The sequence below is a fragment of the Schistocerca cancellata genome, chromosome 8 (assembly GCF_023864275.1).
Source record: "Schistocerca cancellata isolate TAMUIC-IGC-003103 chromosome 8, iqSchCanc2.1, whole genome shotgun sequence".
Lineage (NCBI taxonomy): Eukaryota > Metazoa > Arthropoda > Insecta > Orthoptera > Acrididae > Schistocerca > Schistocerca cancellata.
In genome coordinates this window covers 359,928,531-359,947,922 of record NC_064633.1, presented here as the reverse complement: position 1 = coordinate 359,947,922, position 19,392 = coordinate 359,928,531, and the positions used below count along the sequence as shown (strand labels likewise).

Genomic DNA, 19,392 nt, shown 5'->3' with positions numbered 1-19,392 from the left:
CGTTAACACAGTGAGAAATGATAAATCAGCGTTGGTTTACATTTTCCAAATTCAATCTATAATAATCGCTACGTATCTAAATTAAAAATAAAATGTTCTTTTGTATGTCTTGTAAAAATTGTTTCAAAAGCTGTGAGTTGAATATTTATGCAGGTCTGTAAGTACCATCTAGACGGAATATGAGGACACTACAGTAGTCAGGTTTGGGTACTGCAGCCACGCGTATTGTTACACGAGTATTCAGCCACATGCATAAAGGAGGAACATAGTGACACATTTACATGCTCAACGTTCCACATCCTGCTGAGTAGCACTTGAGAACATATTCAGTTGGCTATGCTTTGGTCTTCCCCTGGCATTCAAATTAGCAAGAGCTTTAGATTAGTCGCTCAGGGGGCTATATCTAGATGTTGGCTCTATTGACGGACTCATATAGCATTTTATACATCGCACTATCATTGGATGTTAACAAGGTTTGGAAGCTGTTTGGGAACTGATGCTCAAGCGCCCGAAGATTACTTGCAAGGACGATGCGACACTTGTTCTGAAGAAATTGTAAGAATATACGGTTAGGAACTTCTTCATCTTCGCAAACACATACAGGGGTGGCTCTTAGGATGATTGTGTTATCTGTCTTTATGATCAGAATGCGCATGGCGTTATCCCTTCCTACTTCGTGGGGTTTTTTATCCATGTATATAATAAATTTTATGCCAGTTGGCGTGTTTGCAAACCGTCTTCAAGGTATTACAATTTAGGCTTGTCAGCAGTAAAATTCCGAACGATACGTCAACGACATTTAGATTCCATCCAGAATCATTTTCTCCAAATTTTCTTTCATTATGGTTCAATTTCTTTCGGTACCGTGTTCTAAACGAAAATTGAAAAGCTATTTTCCATGTTCGTGGCCTTGTCAACTCTGCTTACCTGCTTTTAGTGCAATCAGAGTTTCTGTAATTATGCTCTTTTGATGGCGGAAGTGTTTCATGCGAATGGATGTAGTATGTGAACGTTTTCGCTATGGGCTGTACAAAGGAACTATTTTGGAATTATCTGTCCCATAGATTTCCATCCAGGAAAACCACAAAAAAATCAAATGGAAGAGGTAACTGAGGTTTGGACTCGATTTCTCACTAAGCGAAGCCACGCTTAATCATCTTTGTTTTTTTTTTCATTTACTATTCATAGAAATTCAGTGCTTTGTAGGTAGCCCACTTCCTTCAACAGCTTATTCTCGTCCAAAATTTACCTTTTTTTCCCTTGCTTTACAACTATAGCAGCGTAAGATACAGACCTGCAGGCTACAAACATGCACCTCTCGTTCTTTAGTACAAGCCTGTCTTTCTTCATTTGCCACATTATATACTTCCATTTGCCTTCTACTGATTTTGTAATATATTTGTATGTCTACTTATATCTCAGATAAGATTTTTCAAAGTTTCATTTCAAGTACCTGCCTTCCAGTTTGACAAATTCCATACGGGATATGCGTTTTTATTGACAAGTATTAGGTCAAAATTGATTATCTGATATGTTTACATTTCGTTTAGTCAAACTGATCTTCATCCTTTTGCTCCCTGATTTTTCCGTTTCTTCTTCCGTATGTTTGCTCTGATCAACAACATAAAAAAATAAAATTTTAGGCTGATTCTGTGGGAACTTCCTATTCCATCATTTGTAGGTGGTTTGTCCCATGGATTTTGTACACCGCCATGAATATATGTTCAATTTATAAATATCATACTATTTTTAGTAATTCTGAAATTTGCTTTCTTGTATGACAAAAGGTATTCATTACACTGTTAAACCACGAATTCTGTAATTGAAAGGTACCTTTTTTATCCATGCAGTTATGTATGTATGTAGAGAGATATGAAGGTCGTTATGTAGCTAGGTAGGTAGGTAGGTAGGTGGGAAGGTACGTCGGATTTCATCTCCACCCTATACGATTCCAGGCTCATTTTCTTGCGAACGCTTTTTCCTTTACTATTACTAGAAATTTAGAACACTCGGTTTCAAATAAACTGGTGATTTACAGAACTTGTGACAAGTTAGATTTAATTGAGATTTGTTTTGTTATTCTGACAGAGTTAAGTGTCTTTTCCAGTAGATGACAATCACGGTTTGAAAGTGAAAGTTTGTGACACATTGAACTGGCAGAAAAAAATTTTCCAATAAAAAGAATTTTTATGCACACGAAGTTCACATTGGTATTTTGACTCTGCATCAGTGGCAGATATACATGGCAACATGAGTGTGAGGAACAGTATTCGTGAACTTGGTGTCAACAGCCGAAATACTGTCCACACGCTGACCACGATACTGACGAGTGCTGTGCATTCCTCTCGCGGTATGAGTGTAAACGAGTCATGGGAGTAAAAACAGAGCAGAAGACGACTAGCCTCTCATCACTGTTGAGAAAATGGGTTTGCTTGGAGAAAGTGTGGGGAAGAGAAATATTATGGCCTGTTTGGAAATGATCCAAACATTCACATTCAGTAACTTACGAAAATCGCGGAAAATCTGTCAATAGCTTGGCAGTGATTTGAATCCACACTGCCCGAAATGCGAATCGTATGTCTCAACACATCCTATCGACAACGAAGACAGAAAGAAGTTTGTTTTGGTACCCAATGTCTTTAACCTGCCCACTAATTTACAGGAATGACGACTGTGTGTATTATGATTACGGTGGACGCGCCCTCATAGTGAATGATCACTAACAGGGAGATGTCACGACAAGACACTCACTGAGGATGGAAGTTAAGTTTCTGTACTACAAGTGGGAATTCACTTATATATCAAAATGTGTTTCAATTTACGTTATTTCTGATTTAATCAAACTTAAATGCCAAGCGAACTACGGGATAGATTTCTTAATTAATCGTATAATATTTCATTGTGGGTACTGTTCACAATCGTTGTAGCGAGTTGTTCTGTTTCGGTGCAACGGAAGAAACAAATTTACTTACCTCCATGTGTTCCGGTTTTTGGATCATTACCACTGGGTATGGTCCAATCCACGCTCGGAAGATTGGTCCGAGCTTTGCGGCCAACTCATCAAATTTGCGCACCCGATCTGGGAACAAAAAATCAAACACGTTAACACGTCATCCAACTGCTCACGTCTCTAAGCCGATGAACAGAAAAGGAAATAATTTATTTTTGTACTACAGACGTGAAGTTAGGTATCATTCTTTTTCTTTTCCTTTACATCCATTTTTATGTATATGCAGATATATGCTTGTATTTGCCACAGGGAGATACGTCGACGAAGCGAAGCAATGATATTACCTTGCAATGTTACGGTTTCGAAAGAGCTAGGAGGGCCAATTTGAGCAATCAGACAATTGAGAAATGGAACATGAAGTTCTTCTTTCCATTTCTTTTCCGCCTCAGAAGGAGGCATTCAAAATAAAAGTGGATAAATACAACCAAGAAAAATCTGCGACATAGTTAGGTCTTCGTAAAGACAAATCAACAACCAGGTATATAGAGAAGTTGTACGAATCCACTGACACATAAAATTCTAACCTGATAACACTACAGAAACCTCTGTGAAAATACTAGTTTGTAGAATGCTATAGTAGATTCGTATAGTGAAGTAACGTTTACAGACGAGAAAATGGGCATCGAGGGTTTGCAAAGAACAATGATGAAAACTGAGTTATACAGTTCACGATGGAAATAGCGAACTTCTTCTACGTTAGTAACATGCGAGAACGAAATTAATAATTAAATGATGAAAACGACTCTTGTGTGGCATTGCGGAAGAGTCATCGACATACACATGTGGATGTCAGAAAAATCTGTTGTGGATGAGCAGATTGCTCCCCATAGGATCACGTAAATTTAATCCCTATTATCATGCAATGGACAACTTAATGAATTTATTTTGTTAAAAATGGGTGGCTCTAGTGTGTGTAAAACAAGGGTGCTGTAATTCGCAAGGTGGCAAAATAGGGAGTTAGGAATCTACCGAATGAAACAGTTATCACTAAAAGAGTGTTTTTATTACAGTTAGATGTAGACTTCAAAACTTCTCCTTTCCCCGTCGTTGTGCTTGTCTGCTGAAGGGGATTGCAGCCACTCTAATGGCCGGATACCAACTCGCTCTCCTTTGTTCATCTAGCCTCTGCTCAATATGCAGCCAGTGGGATTTTTAACTAAGCAATTAAGCAATACTCCAGAATAAGAAATTACTGTGGAAACTTCGTAATTAGATATGGAAATCATTGATGGTAACTCTAAACCTACTAGAACTCTCATTTCTAGCTAAAAATTAATTTGGACTGGTTGGTTTTATTAATTTAATGGAGTTTGATTGTGGTACATGTCAGTTTTGACAGAAATGGTCGCATAACATCGCTCTGCCCTCGGTTTCAGAATTTGTGCAAATGTAATTGCACTTAAAGTTGTCATGGCGTAAGTACATCAAGGAAATTATCACCTGTCTTTTATAAGGTTTGTGTGGCATTAAGGATACAGATCGTTAGGTAAGGGAGAAGATTTTTACAAGAATACATGTTACCAAATAATGCATACACACTTAATGTAAGCCACAATAGATTCCAAACTAACTGGTAGTGTGAAGGTAAACTTTATTTCATGGAAAATCATGTTCAAACAGAGCACCAGCCTCACATATGTTCTTTCATTCTTTTGGTCAGTTTTACAACTATTATTCTTTACTTACATTCCTTATTCTCACTCATTTATTATGAAGTGGCATTCACTGATAGCTTAAAAACTAATTCAGGTATTTTCTTTGTTGAGCACAGAATTGTTATGTCACATTTACCCTTACTTTATACAATTAAATATTCACTATCTTTCAGACTCTTCAACAGCATATATGTCTATCAAAACACAAGCAATATCAAAATATAAATAACACAAACGTGCATGTATACAGGTTATCAGAAATAACTTCCATTGTATATGTCTGTGTGCATCAGAAAAATCGTGTTAATTTCCGTAGTAGTGGCACATAAAAGTAGAATATGACTTATGCTAAAGCATCAAATAAGTTTTGTATCCTTCACGTGATGGCACTCAGAATAACACAATATTTTCGATCAATGTGAGATTTTGCATCTAATATTCGATGATTATTGCATTTACGCCTCCAACGGTGTTTTTATTAATCTACCATCAGACTGGCAGTTCCTTTATATTGGAATTGCACTGTACCTATTGTACAATGCTAAGGCCTGTAAACAAACTTATAATCCATCTAATATTTTAAGGCTTATTAATCAGTCCCTGTTTAAAAAAAACTAATGAACAAGTTTATCATTGTTGTAGGTCCATTGGTTTGTTCGTCACACAAGGTAGTTTCTCCACTAGTCTGGCATGAGAAAAGGAAATAAGAAGTTAACGTTCACTGGTACAAGCCTATGTTCATTTTCACTGCACAGCTGGTTTTGAGTAATTATCGGCTGAACTCGCGACATTCATCTCAGCACAAAGTTTATCCCATCTTCTTCTCGTCATTCATTAGTTTCCATTCAGTTACCCAGGTGTTCATATTGTTCATGATCACACCCTGTCTACATTCATAATTGTTCAAGTCTGTGATTTTGTTACTGCTATTCTTTCTTGTGTTAATTATACACAAGTTTATGTTATCTAGCACTTGTTCAGTCATTCAATAATGCTATGAAGTTCATAGAACCTTAAGTACATTGTGGTGTCCTTTCACTTGCTCAAGAGTTCGAATGTTATTTATTGCTTGAAAGTGAGATGCATTACACAGTCCCTTTTCACTTAGCGAACAACACTGGCTCAAGATAAAAATAGAATTCATACCTGTCTACAATCTTTGTGTGTAACGTGTAGCCGGACGGTGTGGCCGTGCGGATCTAGGCGCTTCAGTCTGGAACCCCGTGACCGCTACGGTCGCAGGTTCGAATTCTGCCTCGGGCATGGATGTGTGTGATGTCCTTAGGTTAGTTAGGTTTAAGTAGTTCCAAGTTCCAGGGGACTGATGACCAGAGATGTTAAGTCCCATAGTGCTCAGGGCCATTTTTTGTAACGTGTAAGTTGTCTCTCACGCACACTACTTTTTATTCATTCGCCTCAGTCGTGATTGTTCAGTGTTTCATACAGTATAAAGTTATTTCATTGGGTTATGTGGCCTATACGATATGAATATTCCTATAGCGTTCACTTGCAGACTTCACGTGAAATGGGTATCCACCAGATCTTTTAAGAAGCATTTCTGGCTCATTCGTTTTTTATATTGGGCAGACAGCTCAATGAGAGCTTGTGGCGTAGCAGTGGCAGGAATACAGTGTGCTTTCCTTCAGAACCAGTTCATGACAGTAAGCAGCTCTGTCAGCTCACAGCGCTAAATCTATGACCCCTCTATTTCGTCACTACTGGGTGTATCAGAGTTGGATTATCTGAGTGTGGTGCGATGTCACATGCACTGCCATGTTATTGTCATGCCAAACTCGTTTTCTAGACGCTAGGAGTTGTCAAGCGCTCAGCTCTGGTTTGCCACATGCCTTGTGCCCTGTAATGCTTGTCCTGACCCGTCTGTCTCTCTTATGTATCTCTTCTCGATCCCTGACTCTTCCAATCTTGAACAGCGTTACAAAAATACCTTACAAACAGACAATGTAGAACAGCGTTGCATCCTTTTATCATAGGTTATTACTCGTCCCCCCTATTAAGTCACGGAAATTGTAATACATCTTTTCCTTATGAAGTTTAATTTAAGCTTCATGTTGTATAACTATTTTGAATAAACTTTAATCCAAAAGCACAATTTACATTGGTTTTATTTACAGACAGATCAACCATGAACAAGGTAGTGCAAGTTTCTTATTTAATACTGAGTTAAACATGTAACATTTCTTATGTATTTTTAGGTTTGGTTTGTTAATGGTTTAGTTAGCATGCAGTTATTCATTTATTCATACACTACGTTATGACACCAAAGATGTCTGCTGATACTGGAGCAAATGTCTCGCTATTACGTTCTGGTTCACAAATAACAGTGCCAATGCATCTACTGTGGCCACTCAACTCGTCCTGTCAGTTCTCTCATATAGGTCTTGTCGTTCACTGTCGTTTCGTATCTGATGATCCATCTTTCGTTTCCTACTCAGTTGCCACACTTCTTTACTGTACTAATTGATTTGCATTGCAACATACCAAACATTCTCACAGTACTGCCCACTTTCCACACTAAAGTATTACACAGCCTAATACATTTATCTTGCACATTGCCTTTTCATATTTTTCTTACTTTCTTACTTGCTTTGGTCCTATCACCACTTCTACGTCTTGGAGTTCCGTTACTTAAATGGTCTGCATATTGATTTTTCTTGTATTCATCATTACTGTAGCCCTTTCTGCTGCTGTTCCTAAAAAATCCCATCTCTCATAATGCAGCTCGTTTTTGATCAGTTCAGTATGTGTTTCCTCCAATAGCTCAGATGTCGATACTATCAACAGTGAAGCACACAAACTATTCACATATCCTACTCTCAATGGATATATGTATCTTCATGCAAAGGTTGCGTATCATCTTAATCATCAGGCTAATACTTCTGGTATAGTGCTGCCTCACAGCTGACTCACTCACACAAATCCCCATCAGCGCAGTGCTGGTTCATTTCCACAAGTCAGCAGCTCATCACTACCTCACAATGGCTCAGTTAATCTACAGTACACCTGCACTACCTCATCAATGGTGTACCAAAACCATCATAATCAAACTACACATATTACCCTGTTTAAGTTCATCCAATGGTTTGTCTAATGCTTCCTCTTTCTGCATGTCCTACACTGTCTCCTTGACTCCATCTATGACGACTGGTATTCCCCCCCCCCTCACACACACACACACAAAAATACTAAATACTAAATACGAGCATATGATTCTGTCTTACGTGGTTCAGGATACTTGCTGTTCATGTGTCACCTTTTTCTAATGGGTACGAGACTGGAGATACTGTTCTGCATCTTATTACGAATTACTCCACAATCAGCTGTTTACCCTTCGACTTGCGGCTCTGCAACGTCCCCAATTTCACCAAACTGTCGTTTATTATGGAGCACAAAATATATAAAATATATAAAGGAAGTTGCTGGATGAGTATTTTTTTTCTTGGATCTTCTTGATTTCAGTAAGACTTTATCCCTCACTACGAATTTAATTTTTAGTATTGACCCTTCTGATTTCCAGAAACCACTGTTCGATTCACATACAAATTTTCTCTAAATTTCGCATGTTACACAGACAACTTAACCTATCAAGTAATTATTTTGGAAGGTGTAACAAGCCTTTCTAGCCTTGCCAATACTTTCTAATACTCCCAGCACCTACTACCTTTCTACACTGAACTTTTGTTATGCAGGTTACCCTTTGGATTGCCCTCGCTGCCTCTTTCCAGTCCTTCCTCGTTACGTTCTTCCTCCCTTGGCGCTTCCATCAACAGAAGCGCTGAACTTCTCTTCATCACAGTATGTTCTTCTCCTTGGTCCTTCATTACACACTCGCCGTTAACTGATTTGCTCTCATCTTCACCCACCTGCTCCTCTTCCTTGGGTGCATTCAAGAGCACACCAACGAACACCCTCAAATTAATAACAGTAAATGCATGACCACTCTCTTCTATCGCATTTCATCCCACTTATCCATCTCTTCGTCCTCAGACCCGCTGGTCCACATGTCTTCCCACTCTCCGTCATCCTCGCATTTCTCTTTACTAACTATCTTAATTCTATTTGTGACTGAATTTGGAATGGTGGCTATTTCGGGATCATGTGTTTGCACATGTACACTATGATCCTCTTCCTGACTGGCCTCCTCGCCGCTCACGTCTCACATCGGTTCTGCTTCGCTTCCTAGATGACGTTTCTTCACTGTTATCCATGACAACAACACTAGTGCATCAAAACTTCCTTCTTCCAACTCTTTTGCGTCATCCCTCAACTTTAACTTGATTTTCCGATCACTCATACACACCACAACAAACCTTTACTTCAAGTTCAAAACAAAACAGGTAACATTTAAAAATACGGATCTGTCCCTCTGGAATCTGTGTATTTCTCTGTCATGAGAATTCCTAGCTTTAATTTGTTTTACTTTCTACCACTATTCGTTCGATAATACATACTTAATAACTTCATATGCTTTACATTCTCTCATGATAATTCACATCCTTGTGGCTGTCTCTTCCTGAAAATGGGCAAAAAGAAAATTTATTCTTAAAGCATGTGCTCACAAAATCGGCTGTGTCTCTTGAAACGGTTCAGCCCAAATTCTGGCACTGAAACTATATGAAGGACCGGGATATAATAAGTATTTTTGTAGAATGAGTTATTTTTGTAGTGAAACGAAGTGTTTCGGATTTCATTCTAATCATTGCTCTGAATCACCGTTGCTACCACAGCAGCTAAATTTACAGATGGAGATGAATTTGTGGGCACTTCTTTAATACAAAAAAGTCTGTTAGGTCTCGCAATTGCTCCTCTTCTCACCTCTTCCATGTTTCGCTCATGTTCGCATCACTATCTTTTCCACTATTTTCTGAGTTGCCACTCCTATCTTTCTCTTTCTGTAATGCAACCAATAATTTCCTCTTCTGCCAATTGATGTGATTCTGTATTTCTTTAAATTGAAATAACTTTTTGGTCTCCTCATGATCACGCAAAGTAGTAGGAACGATCTGTCAGAAACAAATTACTATGCATAGACAGCTGTTCTGTGGCTGTGGTCAATAACTTCGACTCGTTCATCTTCTTCCTTTACTGCTTACCTCCGTGACTTCTTACTTTCTTTAAGAATCTTTAGCTCCTATGTGACTTATCCTTTCCGCTCGCTGATTGTTTCAATACTCTTCGTATCGATATCAATGTCCTTTCTTAATTCTCTGGTGGTTCCCTTAATGTTATGTGTCAGTGACTCTAATTTATTGTGAAAGCCAGATGCACGCTCGTCAGTTTTCTTCGTTAATTGTTCCTGCATCTTTATAACCTGCTCTCAGATTTTCTTATCGAATCTCGCAAATTGTTCGTCATGAGTTTTCACCCGCTCGTCTTCCTACTATGATGGTTCTTTGAAGTTTTCGTCTCTTTTCTTTTCTAAGTTGTTTAGACTGTTCGCCACGCTTTATGAACAACTACACTAAAAAAGCTTGCAGATCAAATGCTGCTGAACCTTGAGGATTCGGTTCACGGTTTGCGACACTCTGTGCCTCTATTTCTTGAGAGGTGACTTTGGATCCATCCGCCACTTGTGAAACTATCACGCTATCCTCGCCCATGGAGTCTGTTTCCAATGTAGTCCCCCTATTCTGCGTATTGATCTGGCCCTCTTCTATATTTATTCCATTCTGTGAGCTTTCTCTCCGCAGTTCACTACACTCAACATGCTGAATACTCACCTGTTCAATATCTACACTCCTGGAAACTGAAATAAGAACACCGTGAATTCATTGTCCCAGGAAGGGGAAACTTTATTGACACATTCCTGGGGTCAGATACATCACATGATCACACTGACAGAACCACAGGCAACAGAGCATGCACAATGTTGGCACTAGTACAGTGTATATCCACCTTTCACAGCAATGCAGGCTGCTATTCTCCCATGGAGACGATCGTAGAGATGCTGGATGTAGTCCTGTGGAACGGCTTGCCATGCCATTTCCACCTGGCGCCTCAGTTGGACCAGCGTTCGTGCTGGACGTGCAGACCGCGTGAGACGACGCTTCATCCAGTCCCAAACATGCTCAATGGGGGACAGATCCGGAGATCTTGCTGGCCAGGGTAGTTGACTTACACCTTCTAGAGCACGTTGGGTGGCACGGGATACATGCGGACGTGCATTGTCCTGTTGGAACAAGAAGTTCCCTTGCCGGTCTAGGAATGGTAGAACGATGGGTTCGATGACGGTTTGGATGTACCGTGCACTATTCAGTGTCCCCTCGACGATCACCAGTGGTGTACGGCCAGTGTAGGAGATCGCTCCCCACACCATGATGCCGGGTGTTGGCCCTGTGTGCCTCGGTCGTATGCAGTCCTGATTGTGGCGCTCACCTGCACGGCGCCAAACACGCATACGACCATCATTGGCACCAAGGCAGAAGCGACTCTCATCGCTGAAGACGACACGTCTCCATTCGTCCCTCCATTCACGCCTGTCGCGACACCACTGGAGGCGGGCTGCACGATGTTGGGGCGTGAGCGGAAGACGGCCTAACGGTGTGCGGGACCGTAGCCCAGCTTCATGGAGACGGTTGCGAATGGTCCTCGCCGATACCCCAGGAGCAACAGTGTCCCTAATTTGCTGGGAAGTGGCGGTGCGGTCCCCTACGGCACTGCGTAGGATCCTACGGTCTTGGCGTGCATCCGTGCGTCGCTGCGGTCCGGTCCCAGGTCGACGGGCACGTGCACCTTCCGCCGACCACTGGCGACAACATCGATGTACTGTGGAGACCTCACGCCCCACGTGTTGAGCAATTCGGCGGTACGTCCACCCGGCCTCCCGCATGCCCACTATACGCCCTCGCTCAAAGTCCGTCAACTGCACATACGGTTCACGTCCACGCTGTCGCGGCATGCTACCAGTGTTAAAGACTGCGATGGAGATCCGTATGCCACGGCAAACTGGCTGACACTGACGGCGGCGGTGCACAAATGCTGCGCAGCTAGCGCCATTCGACGGCCAACACCGCGGTTCCTGGTGTGTCCGCTGTGCCGTGCGTGTGATCATTGCTTGTACAGCCCTCTCGCAGTGTCCGGAGCAAGTATGGTGGGTCTGACACACCGGTGTCAATGTGTTCTTTTTTCCTTTTCCAGGAGTGTATGTTCAACCCACTATCTATGTTTTCTGAATTCCAGACAATTCTCTTCCAATTTCGCTCATTCTTACTAGACTTCTCGCGCGTGAACGCGATAACTTCGGCATGCCCTGATAAAACTATCCTTGAATTCAGCTCACAAGATCTTAATTAAATTCGATAAACCTACATACACAACAAATTAAAACCCTTTAAAATATAGACCAAACAAATAAAATTCCTTCAAAAGTTCAATGAAAAGCCGACACTGTGGCCGTCGGTTCTAGGTACTACAGTCTGGAACCGAGAGGCCGCTACGGTCGCAGGTTCGAATCCTGCCTCGGGCTTGGATGTGTGTGATGTCCTTAGGTTAGTTAGGTTTAATTAGTTCTAGGTTCTAGGCAACTGATGACCTCAGAAGTTAAGTCGCATAGTGCTCAGAGCCATTTGAACCATTTCTTCAATGAAAATTTTCAAACTGGACAACGACTTACTGATACACACCACCCCTTCTTGCTGAAAGGAAATACATGCATTAGCTACGTATCATCGACTTAATGGTTTTTAGATTAAGGCTGCGATAATCATTCTTTCTTCATTGCTCTGACCCTTAAGGAAAAGACAAAAATTTTTGTCTGGAAATGTAGTTCTGACTACTAAATCAGATCACGAGTAATCGAAAAGTATGGTGGACGTCAGAAATATCTGCATTGCGTGATCTTACGCATAAGGAGATTGCTACCTACAGAATTACGCAAATTTTATTACCTGTGTAACGCATGGATAACTTAATGAACTGATATTATTAAAAAGAGTGGCCCTAACATAAGTGAAACACTGGTGCTATAACTCACAAGGTCGTAAAATAGGGAGTTCATCAGACTAATGAATAAAACAATGGTCACTATAAAATCCTGTTTTTTCATTTCGCTGTAGACTTCAAGTTAACACACACTTGCATAAATACAAGAAACTATTACTTACATTCAGTTTTAACATGGGTTATAATGGAAATTAAATATGATACTTTGGAGAAAGTCTGGTAATGAGTCTGAGGTGAGAAATTCAACACAATATAGGGGGAAAAAACTAACTTGAAGGATGTCGCACAGTGAGTGTCGATCGTTAATCAGGGAGGAAGGAAAGAACTACACTACTGGCCATTAAAATTGCTACACCAAGAAGAAATGCAGATGATAAACGGGTATTCATTGGACCAATATATTATTGTAGAACTGACTGTGATTACATTTTCGCGTAATTTGGGTGCATAGATGCTGAGAAATCAGTTCCCAGAACAACCACCTCTGGCCGAAATAACGGCCTTGATACGCCTGGGCATTGAGTCAAACAGAGCTAGGATGGCGTGTACAGGTACAGCTGCCCATGCTGCTTCAACTCGAGCAGTGACTGGCGTATTGTGACGAGCCAGTTGCTCGGCCATCATTGACCAGACGTTTTCAGTTAGTGAGAGATCTGGAGAATGTGCTGGCCAGGGCAGCAGTCGAACATTTTCTGTATCCAGAAAGGCCAGTACAGAACCTGCAACATGCGATCGTGCATTATCCTGCTGAAATGTAGGTTTTCGCAGGGATCGAATGAAGGGCAGAGCCACGGGTCGTAACACGTCTGAAATGTAACGTCCACTGTTCAAAGTGCTGTCAATGCGAACAAGAGGTGACCGAGACGTGTAACCAATGGCACCCCATACCATCACGCCGGGTGATACGCCAGTATGGCGATGACGAACACACGCTTCCAATGTGCGTTCACCGTGATGTCGCCAAACACGGATGCGACCATCATGATGCTGTAAACAGACCCTGGATTCATCCGAAAAAATGACGTTTTGCCATTCGTGCACCCAGGTTCGCCGTTGAGTACACCATCGCGGGCACTCCTGTCTGTGATGCAGCGTCAAGGGTTACCGCAGCCATGGTCTCCGAGCTGATAGTCCATGCTGCTACGAACGTCGTCGAACTGTTTGTGCAGATGGTTGTTGTCTTGCAAACGTCCCCATCTGTTGACTCACGGATCGAGACGTGGCTGCACGATGCGTTACAGCCATGCGGATAAGATGTCTCTCATCTCGACTGCTAGTGATACGAGGCCGTTGGGATCCAGAGTTCCGTATTACCCTCCTGAACCCACCGATTTCATATTCTGCAAACAGTTATTGGATCTCGACCAACGCGCGCAGCACTGTCGTGATACGATAAACCGCAATCGCGATAGGCTACAATCCGACCTTTTTCAAAGTCGGAAACGTGATGGTACGCATTTCTCCTCCTTACACGAGGCATCACAACAACGTTTCAGCAGGTCACGCCGGTCAACTGCTGTTTGTGTATGGGAAACTTTCCTCATGTCAGCACGTTGTAGGTGTCGCCACCGGCGCCATCCTTGTGTGAATGCTCTGAAAAGCTAATCTTTTGCACATCACAGCATCTTGTTCCTGTCGGTTAAATTTCACGTCTGTACCACGTCAGCTTCGTGGTGTAGCAATTTTAATGGCCAGTAGTGTACAAAAAAGAATCATGCATGCACCAACTTTCTTGACTGAGCATATGTTGAACTCGGTGTGCTTAGGTAGGGACTGCTAGAAAACGTAGTTGAATTAAAATGTGAAAACCACGACGTCAATCTGAAACATTTGAGTACATTCTGTAACTCAGTTTAAGACTGCTGCAGTTGCTCAACATACCGGTGCCTGCGAGTGGTGACTGTGGTTGCTGAAAATTTTAATTAACGTGGCCTGCTCCGGAGGTTGCTCTCCCTTAGACCCCGGAACTGAAGTCCCTCTCCAAGCTGAAGGGTACTGTGGTATAACTCGTTTGGAAGGAAGTTCTACTGAGTTTTCCCAGAAAGAAGCAGATTTTTTTTCACTCCGTCTTTTTGAGTGTGATCATTGTGCGTGATTTTGATCATCAATGAGACTGATACTTCCAAGTGCCAGCCGATCAGGTCCTTGTAACAATGCAATAATCTCCCCTCCATACTCAATTTTAACATGACAGTCAATCGTAAGGTTTTTTAGTGCTGGATATCAGAAACAGCCAACATCTGATTCCTACAATCTGCCGTATTTCGCTTTTCAGCAACCATGCCTTCTCCACAAGCGAGTTTGATTCTCTTACTCCAGAATTTATTTACGTTACCGAATGGCAGCCGCTCTTACTGCTTCTTAACAGAGTCAACAATAATTGAATTAACTTGACACAGCCTGGTGCGTGCAGTCCCATGTTTTTAAGCACAAACGAGTTAAATAACCTCTTCTCTCATTCTACTTTAGAGATTTTATCTTTGCACAAACGGCGGCAAACACTTCTCAGAATAAGGGCTTCTTACGTGGTGCGGGGTATTGTAATGCTTCACTCCCTGTCACGGTTAGCTCACGATGTTTGTCGCTAGTTCCAGGGGACTCCCCACGTTAAAGACAGTACCAATAGCTTTCCATCGTTTAGGACATAAAATCGGATAGCACCCCTCTATCGGAATTTGTGCCGCACGCAATAAACTGGGCTCAGCTCCTCCCTGGTTTCTGCTTTCGAATTAATTTAGACTGGTTCGGTTAATCATTTCAGTAGTGTTTGATAATTGTTACGTGGCACTTACGACACAAACGGTTACGTAGAACTTGGGTGTCGCTTAGTTTTGTTTACTTTTTAAAAAATCAAGAACTGTGTCATAACGGGATAAAGTACTGGAAGAGCATTCGAGACGAGTGTGAATGAAATTCTTGTCTGTCTATGAAAATTTAGATTGCTATGGTTTCCGCAAATCACTTAAGTAGGAATACTGAAAATGTTTTTAACAGCTTCAAACGATTTTCTCCTTCATCTTTGATCAATTGCAATAGTTTACCTAACATTTGTCATTATTTGTCTGTCGACGACAAGCCAAACAAAACTTTTTTGTTAGTATATAATTTATTATCTTTTGTTATTTATCTTCTTACATTCCACATTTTGTGCGATTTTTTTGTGGATAGCTTTTGAGTTATGATTCTGTTTTAAGGAATAAGGAACCACGTACATAGTTGAACTCTTATCACTTACGGCTGCAGTTTGCGTCCATTTAAAGCATGGCACTGAGCTTGATTTTTTTGTATCAGACACACCTACTCGGGTACACGAGCTCGCCGACTGAGCGTCAGGAATGAGGTGCTGCCTATATTTGTAGTTACACTTTGTGTCATACGATAGGTATCATAGAGGAACATATTTTATAAATGCTCCTTTCAACAATTTTTCAGTCATCCACTGTGAAGACAACTGGTACCGAAAGCGCTAATCGTTAACGACAACAAGAAAGCGACAAAAGAGCAAAGCAAATAAATTTTTTTCTGATTGATTGTATATTGGGAATGTCTAAGTATTTTATGTTTGATTATCTTTCTCATAGAAATTAGCAGACACTTCTCTTGTCATGAGGTGCAACATTATCAACAGGACAGTAACGTACTGATGGAAAAAAATCGTAACATCAGGAAAAAGTTGTGCAACATAAACGAAAGTTGGTAGGCGTGTTTCTGCATCTGAAAGCTGATGTCTGATCAAATTCCACGCCAGACGCATGAGAGTGGTGCTAGCAGTGCTACTATGACAATACAAATCAGCTTTGATTTAAATACATGCTGTAACGGTCGTGAGCGTTTGTTACCTTTGTGATTGGACGTGGTGAGTTGATATTAGTCAAGAACGCCTTTAAGGCGGCAAAGACACCATTATCAACACCTCACTCAATTTGAACAAGATCGTGTAATAGGCCTACGAGAAGCTGGATGTACCTTCTAATATAATGCAGAAAGACTTGGCAGGGATGTAGCCATTGTACATGATCCCTGGCAGCGGTGGTCCCGGGAATGTACTGTTGCAAGTACACCAGGCTCCGGATGACCACGTGACACTACCGAAAGTGAAGACCGTCGTATACGGCGAATGGCTCTGTCGCATCGTACTGCATCTGTAGCAGCAATCTGAGAAGTAGTCGGCACCACAGTGACACAACGAACTGTTACAGATCGGTTACTTCAAGGACAGCTCCGAGCCAGACGCCCCGTTGCCTTCCACTGACCCAATATTTGCCACATCGGTAGTGCAAAGCCAGAGCTCTTTGGAGGGCAGGGTGGAGGTCTGTTGTGTTTTCTGATGAAATATGGTTGTGCTCGGTGCCAGTGGATTAGAATGAGATCAATTGAGGGCCAGCAACCAACCTATCTTCGAGCTAGGCACACTGAACCTACTCTTGGAGTTATGATGGAGCGCTCTACCGTTATCCCACGCACCCTGACTGCAAATTTGTACGTCACATTGGTGATTAGACCTATTGTGCTGCCATTCATTAACAGCCTTCAAGGGGATGTTTTCCAATAGGATAACAATCGCCCACATACCGCTGTTATAAACAGATATCGTCTACAGATTGTCGACGTGTTACCTTGGCCTAATCAATCACCAGATCTGTCTCCAGTCGAGCTCATATGGAACATCATCGGACAACAACTCCAGCGTCATTCACAATCAATACCAAACGTTCTTGTATTGACCGACCAAATGCAACAGGCACGGAAATCTGTCCCACAAACAAACATCCGACACCTGTACAACACAATTCATGCACTTTTGCATGCTTGCATTTAACAATGTTGCAGTTACATCTGTTATTAATGTACCAACATTTCACATTTGCAACAGCTTATCCCGCGCTTACGTTAACCTGGGATCTAGGAGTGCTAGTCACTTAAATATGTTACGTAGGCAAATGTATTTCCGAAATTTCATTACTGTACATTTATTATTTTTTGATAATGCGATTTTTTTCCCGTCAGTATAGTAAAGAGAATCTGGAGTGTTCTAGGTGTCCGAACGATGACGTGAAAGTAGCATGTCTTTGTGTGCCATCCACACCAGCACGATTGCCTTGCCTATTGTCTAATTTTATCTTAAATTGTGAGCAGCTCTTTGAGTTACTAATATTTATCTTCATGAAAATATAATTACTGCTGATGTTGGAAGAATTCATGAACTATTCACAATTAAAACCGATTTTCCGTAGCGAGTGACCTCCATTCTGAACAAACACCTGATAAAGTACGTAAACACTGATATAAACAGGCTGTTATCGATTGCGGTAAATGGCGATAAGACAGTCTGTTCCGTTGAAAAAGGCAAGAAGCTGTGCAAAAGTAGCCGTGGACTTTCTGAGAAAGGTAACAAAATACAAAAATCAAAAATTTATAATGAGATCCACATACACACACTAACTTCTCCGCTCTTTTTACAATTGTCCTCGAAACTCTTTATGGCAGCACGGGACAAACTTCACCAGCGAAAACAATTTGCCCACTTAAGATTTCAGCTAGCTGCACAAACGTGGACTTCAACCTCTCAGTATTTAAAAACGGTGAAAACCGAAACGTTTCTTTGATGCCAAGTGATATCCTAAAGGGGACTGTTTGGCCAGTTCCCGGCCGATGTACTGTACGGTGTGGTTAGCATAATGTGAGATCGTGGACATTAGTGAATCAAAACAGTATCAACTCTTTATTTTTCCTCGTCATATTTTCTGAATAGTACTTCTAAGTTTCTTAATTGTTTGACGGTTTATTTTGGACGTTGTTAATTATCTCAGTGTACTATTCTGGTCACAAAACACCGTTACCACTGATAGGGGAAGAGAGCTTATGTCTCGACTGTGGGGAATGAGACTGAAGTCACTATATTAGTCAGATGTCGTTATACTGTAAGTGTCCTAGGATTCAACAGCTGCCGAGCAAAATGTCTCTGTGGTGAAGACACTGGAGAGACACAGGGAGAATGTGATTCAAATCTACGTCTGGTTAATCAGTCAGTGACATCGGTGATTTCTTCTCACGTTCTTGTCCGACTAATGACCACGATATCTAAGATACAAACATAATCACCTTATAACAACACTCAAGGTATAGGGACAGATATTCAGGTTCCCTCCGATGCCATTCATTCACAGGCATTGAGGTTATTTCCAAAGTTACTATATGAGGGCACTGTAAAAAGAGTTTAGATTGACTTATAGATGGAGTAGATATGACTTAAATTTCGACCGAGCGAGGTGGCGCAGTGGTTAGACACTGGACTCGCATTCGGGAGGATGACGGTTCAATCCCGCGTCCGGCCATCCTGATTTAGGTTTTCCGTGATTTCCCTAAATCACTCCAGGCAAATGCCGGGATGGTTCCTTTCAAAAAGGGCACGGCCGACTTCCTTCCCCGTCCTTCTCTAATCCGATGAGACCGATGACCTCGCTGTCTGGTCTCCTTCATCAAAACCAACCAACTTAAATTTCAATTTTATTTTATGTGCAGGTACAGAGTTTGAAGTAGTCTTGATGTGTGTCTTTCGTTCAAAGCATAAAACAGGATTACTGTACCGACGTAAATTTTTTTATTTTGTACGGTGAATTCAAAGTGGCCGTGCTTCTTTTGATAATAATCGACGAGAATGACAATCGAAAACTGTAACCACAGAAGAAAAGTCCGGTGATTGGTATTGCAGAGATCACAATTGAAGCTTATGTTAAAGCTCATACATAGGCTTATCAACAGAACGAT

The 19,392-nt window shown here is 41.4% G+C and overlaps 1 protein-coding gene across 2 annotated transcripts in view; it reads right to left on the bottom strand.

The window, feature by feature from the left end:
- Positions 1 to 19,392, bottom strand: part of LOC126095282 (cytochrome P450 4C1-like) — a 355,750-nt gene that overhangs the window by 62,821 nt on the left and 273,537 nt on the right. Inside the window, exon 2 of one of the 2 annotated variants that reach the window (XM_049910044.1) lies at positions 2,973 to 3,079. The exons of the other annotated variant lie outside the window; for it this stretch is intronic. Within the exon in view, the coding sequence (XP_049766001.1) occupies positions 2,973 to 3,079 (107 nt within the window). The remainder of the gene's footprint in view (positions 1 to 2,972; positions 3,080 to 19,392) is intronic. 2 annotated transcript variants of the gene reach the window in all.